General features: G+C 32.0%; 1 protein-coding gene across 2 annotated transcripts; it reads right to left on the reverse strand.

The window, feature by feature from the left end:
• Positions 1 to 1,262: 1,262 nt before the first annotated feature.
• Positions 1,263 to 5,909, reverse strand: LOC125068214. 2 transcript variants are annotated; one of them, XM_047677278.1, is made up of 7 exons: positions 5,714 to 5,909; positions 4,604 to 4,748; positions 4,093 to 4,197; positions 3,679 to 3,789; positions 3,322 to 3,470; positions 2,589 to 2,766; positions 1,263 to 2,184 (listed from the first exon to the last, which is right to left on the reverse strand). In XM_047677278.1, exons 1-7 carry the CDS (start codon positions 5,798 to 5,800, stop codon positions 2,006 to 2,008), a joined length of 954 nt encoding a protein of 317 aa, XP_047533234.1. In that variant the 5' UTR covers positions 5,801 to 5,909; the 3' UTR covers positions 1,263 to 2,005. The 2 variants fall into 2 exon arrangements, with proteins under 2 accessions (XP_047533234.1, XP_047533233.1); XM_047677277.1 differs by having other exon boundaries at positions 4,604 to 4,751.
• Between the last annotated feature and the right edge of the window lie 6,984 nt (positions 5,910 to 12,893).

Raw genomic sequence — 12,893 nt, forward strand, 5'->3', positions numbered from 1 at the left:
TGCCTTTTTTGCAATTTTACCCTACTGTAGCTATTCTTTTAGAACCATCACAATTTGAAAGAGTAGTTTTAATTACCAATTCCAATTATTGTTAAATAATTATTATTATGAAAATTAAAGAGAAACTAAAAAAGACGATCGCTTTCTACATTTATCACGATTGCTTTCATTGTTGTCCAATTCATTTGCTTTAATTTCGTTTCAATCGTTATTGCACTTTATGTCCGGCCGCTGAATTTCACCTTTAGACATCGCGTTTATTCCACACCAACTCGATATCCACGTAACCACAACAGAGTTTTAAAACATTTTCTGTCTTGCACGATCTCCGATAAACCGATACGTGTTCCGAATATTCAAGGAAAGCATACTTATTTCTTAAAATTGGGCAACGCACCTGCAAGCCCCTAGTGTTACAGATGTCCATGGGCGGTGGTAGCCACTTTCCATCCGGTGTGCCCCTTGCTCTTAAAATACTATTTCTAAAAACAGACAATAAAAGCGTACACATGCTCAAGTTTTGGGCGGGCACCCTTAAACACAGTGACCTTAGCATTGCTTTATTACGCGCCAGGATATAAACAATGCGATCCACATTTACTTTGTGACGGTATATTGACTACCTAGAAATTTGTGAATCTAAGGAAATTTATAAATTTATGATTTTTGCCTTCGCAACGAGTGGGAAACTTTTCTGTTTGAGGCGACTCAATGTCTGTTTCACGCCATCGCCGTATTGATGCGTGGACCACGCCCGTTCCACGCGTTGTAGGTACTTCTTTTTATTAGATGCTGAAATACATCCGTAACGTAAACACATTAGAATATGTTAGTGCAAGTTGATGCCAAAATAATTTGGCGTAATTTGCAAAGACTTTTATTTTCGAAGGACTACAAAAACAAATTATTTATTATAATGTTTAAAGTAGTTGTTTCGTCATCATTATTATTACCGGTGGACGTTACGCATTTATCCAAACCGTGCTGACATCGCTAGACTCCCCGCAACGCATACACGTAGGCAAATATTCTCGCCGAGAATGTTTTGCCTATGTAGGTGCTAAGTCAGTGTCTGTACTCTCGTGCGAATACGCTACGCTAACGTTCACTAAATGTGAATAATTTTGTGTATGTCTACTTCGTATTATGGTCTGTAGATGTAAATACAGCATAGCATAATAAATTTGGATGATTTTTTTATAAGTAATTATATATAATAATATTACCAATCTTGTTTAGATAAATGAAATAAAACATTTAATTTTAAACACTAACTTTATTTTAAAAACCCAAAAATAAGTATATTATAATTAACCCACACCGAAAAGACAAAGACGAGAAAGAACATTTTTCATTGGTAAAACAATGTCGATAAAATTGTATTGGGTACAATTTGCCAAAGCTAAAAGAGTATGATGGTAAATAAGTAATTTTCATGAATTAATAGATTTATAAATTATTCATCAACATTAACAATAAATTCATTGAAAATTTAGGATTGCAATGATTGTATTTTAATTGTTTATAATGGAATGATGTTATAAATTAAATAATTAAAACAAAAGAATGAAGATAAGCAATCTATAACCCAATGAAAAATTAACAAAACAAGAGTCGAGTCATCTAATCTGTTGATTTTATTGACTATTTCAAACAAAGTATGGCCAGCATACTATTATCAGAATAAGTAGTGATCAACACTAAGCTCGCTTGACCTGTTCACTTTTCTACTTGGAAAATGTAGTAAAATGAACATTAACTTGCTCAAACTGAAAGACGACATCGACGTACAAAGTACGAAAGCTTATACACTACTGAACTAAAACTACTATGTAGCATTGAGTAAACTTACACATTTCAGATCACTTAAATTTCATAGATTTTCAAATTAATGAATGTTTATAGTTCTCAAAAAGATACTTATATTTATACGCCATTATTATATAAAGATATACTATGAGACTGAATGAAAATATCTTTTATATAGTTGAATTGCCTAATAAATTTAGTTCATGCCGAAACTGGACCATAATGAGGAATGATTTAGCGAAGCTGCGGGCGACGGCGAAGGCGCGGGTGTCGCGGGCGCGCCGCAGCCGGACACACGCGTATTTGCACCAATCACGAGCGAGCCTGACGACGCCATGCGACGGCGCGACAACAGACTGCCTGATCGCTCGAGACCTATTAATATAAAACAAACCTTACTAGGCTAAATAAAAACTACGACTATAATTGAGATGCCACAAATATTTTTTAATTCTGAATATGAACACGGTAAGTCCGTTGTCGGTAGGTATGTTCCATGTGAAGACACGGAATATGCGTATTTTTAATTTTACATTTAAGAACGAAGCTGTGCTTGTTGGTCTGAATCCGCAACCATAGAATAAATCGTTTAAGAACAAATTCTATCCATTCAGCCATAGGTACTACATAGCGAATTATTTTGTGCTGGACAGAAAGAGGGAATTTAGACTTACAACAATATCTTTGAAAAATATTGGACATTAAATTCAAATAGACCACGGACCCTAAGGACCTCTAGGATACACTACATAAACAAATTACTTAAATTTTGTTCGCACCTGTATCAGAGTTCTCTGGACAGTACTTGATGGTGTGCGCTCGGTCGCCCGTGGCGCCGCAACGCGGGCAGCGGAAGGCTCGCAGCACCGGGCACAGCACGCGCCCGCGCCAGTCCTTCAGTGCATGCGACGAGTAGCTCTCCTCATTCTCACCGTTGTTTTTGCAAAAGGCACACTCCTACATAAAATTAAACTTCCATTGCTTAAGGCGCTGTTTATACATTTCCTGATTCTCTCTTCTGAGTTTTCAGTCAGACGGGAAAATAATTGCTTTCATATGGTTAGTACGAACTTTTTCTGGTGCACGTTCGGACGCACGTGATTTTAACAAAAAGTTAGAATCACATAATTTGAATTCTAAGAAAAATTGCATATGGGATGCGTCATACACTGAAACAGTCTACACTGATACAGATTTACCTGATATGTGTGATGGATGGTACGTCCCTAACGGGGACACTGAAGCGAAAAACCCTTTAACTTGGATAGCCCTGACCCGGAAATGTTTAAGCAGCACATAAAAGCACACGAAATTGTAAATTTTTGAGAAATATATTATAATCAATATTTAAATCCTGTTTTTTAAAACTGAATTGGATTTTTTATTTTAAATCGAAGCAAGCCATTATAGTTTTGCAATTTAAATATTGTTTTGGTCAATAAAAAATAGTCACCATTTTAAAGTTCGACGTGCTGCAGAATATTTAAAAATAGTAGTCTATGATAAACGTACATTTGGAAGAGCTCTCCGCATCCGTTTATCGCTACGCACTTTGGCCACCTCCTGCAAGAACTCGTAAAGCAGACTTGGGCGGATCGAGCGCAGCACAGACAATTGTTCGCGTGTTAACATAGACACGTAGTTGTTGGCTGAAGACAAACCTGTTAGATAAAGCAGACGGTAATTGGATAGGAGCTCAAGATTACGCAAAACATTGTCAGTGTACACTTGAAAGACTTAACTTTTTTCTCGATAAAACAAAATCGTATAAATTGTGCAAATTAAAGACAAACCTTATAAATCGCATAATTATCCATTATATATTAATTGTGTTTGTAATTAATAATATTAATAATAAATTTCAATTACTTTTAATCAAGAAATCGAAAGTATCGATCATTTCGCCGTTTCTGGCCGTTGGGCCAGATCCTTCTGACCAAATATTGGGGTGGGAGTTCGCAACCGGATCTGCCCTACCTCCTGCCAAAAGAAAATAAAACTTCAAAAATGATTCATAACTACGAAAGTCATAAATTTTGTTCAGGGCAATATATCTCTGCGCAGAAAGCATTTTGTAAAATAGAAAATGAAATAAGTGAAAAATGGTTGGAGCTTCGCCAATGTCTTTTTGTGAAAACAATCATAGTTTATTTTATATATAGGTACACCTTGTTTGCCATTTGAATTCACATTTATGGTTTTACTAAGTTTTTACGTTTGTACATTAAATAAAGTCAATTAAATATTGATTTTCAAAAAGCATTAAAATACATCTAAACTTACCCATATAATAGTTTTGAGGATTGTGATCGACATCATCAAACAACAAATCTGAACCGTTTAACCGAAGATTCATCAATACATCATCGATTTCAGCGGCTGACGGCGCTAGAAATATAAAAAATTGTATATTTGTTTTGAACAGCCCCTGAATTACTTTCTAAATTATCCTCCAAATAACTTTTCTAATAAACATACACAGACAATATTTTTTGTCATTTAGCAAAACAGTCAATTATAGCGAAGATAAGGTACTAAAATGAAAAACATTACATGTATTAATTTAATAAAGACTGAAATTGTTTTTAATTAAAATATAGAAGAATATACGAAATAACTTCGCAAATTTGAGATGAGAAGTAAAAGAGAAAGCCTGGACAAAAAATACATTTAAATCTTCTAAATTAACGTTTTGAATAAATATTACGTATAACGTTTTTAATAAATATCGCTACAAATTAAAGCGTGTTTTAGCTTATCCTAAGTATGGCGGAAATTGAGATTATTCGCTTACCCGTGTCAGCCGCTCTGGGTTCCTGTTGAGTAATCAATGATAAAAGTTCGTTGCCAACACGGCTTTGGAAAGGAGCAGCCAGTGGAGAAAATCCGCTATCTTGACAATTAATGCTGCCCCTGTTGTCCGACGGCGCGAAACTCTCCTGCTTTTATTTTAAATAATTTATATATATAATTTAATACCAATTAGATGCAGTAAATGCAAAAGCAATCTATATCTTTACTTAATCACGACTGAGTTTCTGAAACGATCGTAACACACACGGGGGATACACGAGGGACGGCTTGTGTATGTAAAGTGACACTGCTATTTATCCTGTAGAAGACTGCTATTTACTGGAGTCTATAAAGTAGTTCCCGCACATTGATTAAATAAATATGTAAAAAAACAATTGTTGTTACATGGCTACCATCGCCTATAGCAATTGCAAACCACACGGCAATTGACGAAGTACTGCGTTAACCATATTATCGTTAAATAAGAACAGCTTTACCATGGTAGTTTACTCGAAGGGAGTGGATATCTCCAAATGAGCCACAATAAGAGTCCTACCCCAGTTTATTATACCCCACATTATACCGTTTGTTTCGTTCGATAAGAACGGGTGTTTTAATTTAATATTAAAGCTACAAGTACGTTATCTTGATCGTATTTTTTTACAAATAAAATAAAGCAAGCTATAGGTACTTAAACTATCTCTCTTATTTCTATGTATATTATAATATAATAAATTCTAAAATAATATTTTTTTTTGAGAATCCTTGTTTATGAAATTCAAATAAAGACAACTGTTAATTTGATAATATTACGACACGATTTTCTTTCTTTCTATTTTTCATAAAAAAACAAATATTAATCTATCATTTTAAAAAGTTTCCAATGATTTGTGATATTACTATATTAGAAAAAATATTATAAAAAAAAGACAACTATTAATACTACATAATATGCAAACTAAATTATTTAGAAATTAGAAGGTGACAACAATAATTTTTAACGATTTCCATTTGTTGTGGAGACCAATTATAATCATCAAAACCGAAAATTGAAGGTATTCAGGAAAAACCAGGTACTATTAGCAATTTAAAATAAATTCAAAATGCTTACCGTCGTTGTGGTCGCTTGACTATCACTCGCAGTGGTGAATATAGGCTTACCTTCATCCATATTATAATTAAATTGCAATGAATCCATAACACAATGAAATCAAATTACGAATTGTTGTTATTATTCAATAAATAATGTTCTTTCAACGTGCAATGCCTACCGCTTCTCGAATTCAAAAGAACTTTCCAGTCCACGATGCACAATATATATACAAAACATTCAACGGTATATAGATATATCTATAAACAACATAATTACGCAGTATCAAGGTCTTTGCATGCATAATTTCAAACTACCCTCAAAGTTAAAATAAAATATCAAAACGCACATTATCAAAACTCTGTCTAACGAATATTATAAGTAAAATGTTTAAATTTATATTCAAGGCTTTTTGCTTTCATAAAGGATTTTCATAAGTTTCATACAGTTACAGTTAAGTATTTATATCTAATTAGCAGACACATGATTTACAAGAAGTGTCGGTCAAAAATACCTATGATATATATATTATACCACATACCTAGACAACACTGTTACTTTTCCTTGGTAGTAAAATTTCCTTAAAAATATTTTCCTCAAAAGTAAAATCTTGATTTTGTTTGTGGTTTTATTTAAGAGTAAGTATTTTATATAAGTACATACATAACATAATACAATTTCGATATTTTTATCTGAGCTGAATACAATTAATTTTTTATTTTTATCATAACTATACTTTGATATGACGCATCTTAAGCTACTGTTGTTTAAATTTTATTTTAAGGCTAGGTACATATAAATTAAATTAAAAATATGCGTTTTGAATGTTACAAAGAGTTTAACAATAAATCAGCAGATGGATTGACATTAATATATATCAATTTATATAAAATATAATCTGAACACTTTTGATAAATAGACTAAATTAGACTTTGAAAAAAATACTGTTGTAATTAAGTATAACATTGTTTTATTTAATTATTATGTTATATACATAACAGCTGTAAAAATATATCAAATCAAATGTATGGAAAAGTTTTAAAGGCATTATTATGAGTGTAATTAGTATAAATAATTATTAGCCGTCTACAGTACTGTATACCCCCTTATTGTTTTGTAAAGATAAACTAAAGAACATTTTTTCTTATTGTTATAAATTTGTAACTACCCACTTTTAGAAACATGTTAAGGCACTTGTTTACTATTCAAATGGCGTTTGTAAACGATGAGTTCAAGTTGACCTTCATATTTATTTAACCCTAACATAATAATTGGCTACTTAATAAAATAAAGTAGATATGTACATTGTACAATTAATATAAATTAAAAATTAATACTTAATTGTAACTGTTAACTTCCCATTATAACTGGAGTATCGACGTCTTCTGAACTATTTATATTAGTTGTTTTTTTTTAAATATAGAATATATACATATGTACAGAATATCTACATATGAATACAGATTTATTTAAGTCGATATAATTAAATAATCAATAAGTAATAAAATTTTCATAAAAATCGATATGTGGCGTTTCTAATAAAAATATTATGAAAAAGAGTAGATTGATGTTATCTTAAGTAGAAGGAGAATAGGTGAGATAAATGAATAGGTATTCGTCAAGTCGTAAGCAGTTAATGAGAGTTTTAGGGCACCTTCTCAATGGGAAAAAGCATTTTTCCACTCATAGTTTTTGTTTAAAATAACAAGACTAAACATTTAAAATGGTGATTAATACCTTATATGATTGACACATGCTTCATTCGATTCGATAGGAATTAAAGTTCAGATCAATACAAGTCGATTTAGCTCAGCTTATTAAGATTAATCAATATAATTGACATTGCATTACAGTGCTACAAATAATAATAAAACAAAAGAAGTAAATCTGCTCATGTCTACTTCATTATGACAAACCAGTTTTTTGTGGTCTTACACATCGTTTCTAATCGTACAACCCATCTGAATTTTATACACTTTATATACCTACATTATTTAAATCATGAAAAAATACTACTTACTACAATTTCAGAGTACTGGATACCAATCGATGGAATGGAATGAAGATTTTTTTGTTTTTACAAGGATTCCGTTCTTCAGCGTCAGAGGCGGACATGAACTTACGATAAAAGTATGTATGAGCAAATAATACGAGAATTGACAATACTAAGTACTCCCTTTTTAACAAATTCTAGGCTCTCGAGGGTAGTTAATGCGGAGCACTACAATGGCTATCCTTGTTGTTGCGACGTAAAAAAAATATTTTTTTGTTTACGCATTATTAAACCTAATAGCTGCCGCATAAAAATAAATGAAATTTTGTTTGGAAGCTAATATACAACTTTGTGGGATCTAAACTAAGAATAATAAGTTTATCGTTATATTTCATAATATTTTTTAGTCGAACAATGTTACTATCAAATAATGGATATTAATTGTAGTATAAATATGTGGCTCATTCAGCTTTTACCATATAGCAGATACTGATGTATCAGAAGACAATATACCCACTATTTAAATAAAGATACACTAATGAAGCGATATCAATCACAGTAAAATAGCCTTTTCTAACCGCGTGTATTGCGGAGCTGAGTGCAGGCCCTTCTTAATCCAGGGTGCAAAATACAAAGATAAATATAACAATATTATTAAATTAAACTTGTTGAAAGTAATTAAGCAAATGTATGCAATATATTAACATACCAAGAGTCGAATTAACAAATATTAGAATCGAGTATATTTTCAGGGCCAAATTTAGTAATTTGGATGACCCGAGCATTTCTGTCAGATGGGTTTTTCATAACTTACTTAAGTACATCCCAGCCCCGGTAAATCCAGCTCGGTATATGCCCTAACTCATCACTCAACTCGTAAGCAGGGCTGGATTATTTATCAGACAGTATGGGCAACTAACTGCCTGGGGAGCCCACAGCAGCTAGGACCCTAGGGACCCTTAATTAGATTAAATTAAGTGAGGTTCGCTACAGAATATTTTTATTTAGCCTTCTCAAGAACTTCTTATTTAAAGCTACATCAAATATGAGTACGGACTTGTTTTATTTTTCCACTGGCGATAGCGTCCAGCCGGCGCATCTCAATGTGACCCCCATTCCCCGCACATCACTTCTTTCATTGCGCTCCCGCGCAATCGTAGCAGTTCGTTCAGTTTCGTTAGTCGCTAGAAAACTTCAGCTTCGGTTAAATTTCAGCCCATTTGGACCGATTCGAACGTTCAGCCGAAGTTGGACGAAGATGAATCCGATGGCTAGGACACTACATATTATGGTTAGACCATAATACGGACGGAGTCACTTTCGCATTTATATTATTCATATATAATACAGATATTTTCTTTATTAGTTTTAATACCTAAATTATTTATTTATATAACAATTATTAACGTTTAGCTGTAACTGTATATATGTTACTGTAAAAGTAAGTAAATACTAAGATTTCCCGACTTAAGTTGGTAAATGTAAGTATTTCTGAAAATGGGACGATTTTTTCGGGCTTTTACCATTCAAATTCAGTATATGCTAGGTTTTACCGTTCTCAGGTGGTAGATATTGGTTTTAGGAATAAAATTATGAGTAAATATAATCATTTATTTCAATTAACTATTAGTCAAAACCTTAGGTATTTATTATTTTATTATATATATCAGTGGAGTCAATAAGACAAAGATGCATGAAATTTGCAAAGATGAATCCAAGGATAGATTTTCGTTTTAAATGTTATGTTATTACAATAACTTTTTTTAAATATAATTATACTTTTTAAATTAAACAAATATAATTTTCTCATACGTACTACTAGACAGTCTTGTTACCTACCACCTGAGTATTTTGGCATATAAAATTTAAAGTAGAGTGAATGAGATTTGGTCCATTCTAAACAAAGAATGAAGATAAAAACCTTAACAAAACTTAGATTTAGGTAGCCCATGCGATTTGCTAATAGCTCAGCTGTGTTGTTTATTACTAACAGTTTTTGATTAATATATCTTTATTAATAACTAGCGACCCGTCCCGGCTCCGCACGGGTGCAATGCTGATAATAAATATACTACAGAATGTCTTACAACGTTCAGTTAGCTTTTTTGTCATTAGACAATACAAACCGCGTCCCTGCGTTTTAAATCTGTAATATCTTCGAAAATATTAATTTAAATTTCATGCTGCAGAGGGCTATATTGATCTATATTAAATGCACAATGTATTTAAGGTACTGAAATAAGGTACGCAATGTATATAAGAATAAATGTTGTGTACAACAGTGTAGTACATTATTTTGATCTATCTCGCAGGGTTCAGCCAGGGTTTGCAATGTAAGCGTAAAAAATGTGTTTATTTACGACATCATTTAAGAAACTCCTAAAATTATCAGTGTTTCACTACTATATATTGCTTGTATTATACATATAAATCTTCCTCTTGAATCAATCTATGTATTTAAAAAAACCGCATCAAAATCCGTTGTGTAATTTTAGAGAACAAAGCATACATAGGGACAGACAGCGGTAAGCGACTTTGTTTTATACTTACTATGTAGTGATGATACAACACTATTCCCCTTTACTACTTATGTCCACTCCAAAGTTTCGAAAACAGCTTCGTCGAAGTTGTAATGCCATTTATTCGCCAATCCATAATGAATGTCATAGATTATTCAAGCTACAATTAATAAATAAGTATAAAGAAAAAATAATTCAAGCAACTGACCAATTATATTTATATTGATATTGCGCCAATTCGATGTCAAATGTTGTTTAGTTAGCTTTTGTTCTCTTGTGGTTGGAATATATATTGGTAGGGACACCATTTTTGAAAAAAAAATCTAAAAATTCTTTGTCCAGAAGTTGAAAAGTGAAAATAAAATATAAACAATAATGCTTAACATTAAGGACGCAATTAGAAACGAATAAATATTTGTTTGTATTATTATCACAAGAAAATTAACATTTCTTTTAAATTTTAATTGTTATATACGCATGCTATTCAAAAAACAGTCGATTATTCTTTTAAGAAAGAACCTATGAAATTTGTAATGCCATATTTTATAAACTAAAGAATATTCCGATAGATTTATTACATTTTAATACAATAGTAAATATTATCAGCGTGGTTTGATTGTATTTAATATTTTGGACATGTCCTAAAATTTCAATGCAGTATGAGTCCCCCTCGCTTAACTAGTAACAAACAGTTAAGCGAGGCAATAATTCAAGATTTATTGATATCGTATTATGATACTTCAATACATTCGAAGGGACAGCCAATATGTGGCGTACTTCTAGATGCATCCGTAATATTTGTTGTTGTATCATTTAGGAAATTGTGAAGGAAACGTAGTGTCACTAAGAAATCGTAAGTTTAATTTATTATAATCGCGTCAGTTGAATGATTTGAGATTTATTAAATTTCCCTCTTATTTATTGACTATAATATCAGTTAGGAGTTACACATTTGGCAAATTTGATTTTTGTTATTAATACATATTATGAGTTAGAACTTTAGGTACGCAGTACGATGAATTACCCAAAGTTATGCGATGTAACGCAGTAAATAACTGTGTAAAAACCGTATTCCGAATGAAACAAACGTATTATTAAAATACATAAATCGTATAAATATATTCAATTATCAAATAATAGAACTGAAACAGCATAAAAAGAAAGAGAGCTGAATGAAGCTATGGAATACCCCACCACTACTTTAAGAAAATTAATTTAAAAAGACTCTTCCCTTTCTATACTAAATATTTACTTTAATAAAAATAAATATTTGTAATATTATCAAATATTTTATTTTATATATAGGAAGGTATTTATGATAAGTACACAAAGTATTGAATAGTAGTCACTGCTTTACAACTTCATATTTTTCTTTGTTAGACATTCCGTTGTTATCTCCTATGCGAATTCGTCAAAATTTTGTTCCTTGTGTATATATCATGAGCCGAGATGGCCCAGTGGCTAGAACGCGTGCATCTTAACCGATGATTTCGGGTTCAAACCCAGGCAGGCACCACTGAATTTTCATGTGCTTAATTTGTGTTTATAATTCATCTCGTGCTCGGCGGTGAAGGAAAACATCGTGAGGAAACCTGCATGTGTCTAATTTCAACGAAATTCTGCCACATGTGTATTCCGCCAACCCGCATTGGAGCAGCGTGGTGGAATATGCTCCAAACCTTCTCCTCAAAGGGAGAGGAGGCCTTTATCCCAGCAGTGGGACACTTACGGGCTGCTAATGCTAATGCATATATCAAATTTAACTTTAAAAAAGTAGTAAATTTGTCTAAATCTCATTGTCATTGATTTGTATTTTAACTACGATTTTAATGTACGTTGCTACAATTTCACATCTGTGATGTTAATAACTACCATTGATCTCTCACATAATATTGGTATGACTACGATTATTAAGATCTTAAATGATTCCGCTGACTCACGTGTAACTGCAACTTTGACTACAGAAATAGACACCGGAAGTAATAGAAACGTTTATGACGTGATACGGTAGGTAATCCTCAACATCAATTAAAATGTCAAACTGTAGTAGCTTACCGAATCACTTCGGGATGTTTTTAACAAAATAGGAATACTCACTGTTGCGTCACAATATATTTACAACAATATATAATGTATATTCACAGTAACATTGATCACTTTGATAGAATCAGTGATAATCATTTTACCTATATAGACTTGAGGATAAGCTTATAACGACAAGTTTCCGACTCCGCAAAGACAATAAATCTTTCTTGGGGCAATGTATCCGTTTCTATTATAAAATTCCGCACATTTGCAAAAAATACATTGGTAAAGAAGGCAATACAATACAAGATTGTCCAGATTATAAAACAGCCTAGAACTAACACTTGTTGACTTCCAGGCAGGATGTATTATATACATAGGTAGTAAATTATATTTAACTAACATGACTTTGTATTTTTAAATGTTTAAAAGGAGTAACAACCTATTGAGTTTCTTACAGGTTCTTCTCCGTAGAATCTGCATTCCGAACCGGTGGTAGTTTCACTTTATATAGTTTGTTAAATGACGATTCAAAAGTGCTTGTAAAAGCCTAGTTGAATAAAATATATTTTGATTTTGATTTAGGAAGACGTCGTTATAAAATATTTTCTCTCAATACTTAATATATTAGGAACATGGCTAGGGTTTAAAAAAAGACAATTAA

Source organism: Vanessa atalanta, chromosome 13, assembly GCF_905147765.1.
Source record: "Vanessa atalanta chromosome 13, ilVanAtal1.2, whole genome shotgun sequence".
NCBI classification, from domain to species: Eukaryota; Metazoa; Arthropoda; class Insecta; order Lepidoptera; family Nymphalidae; genus Vanessa; species Vanessa atalanta.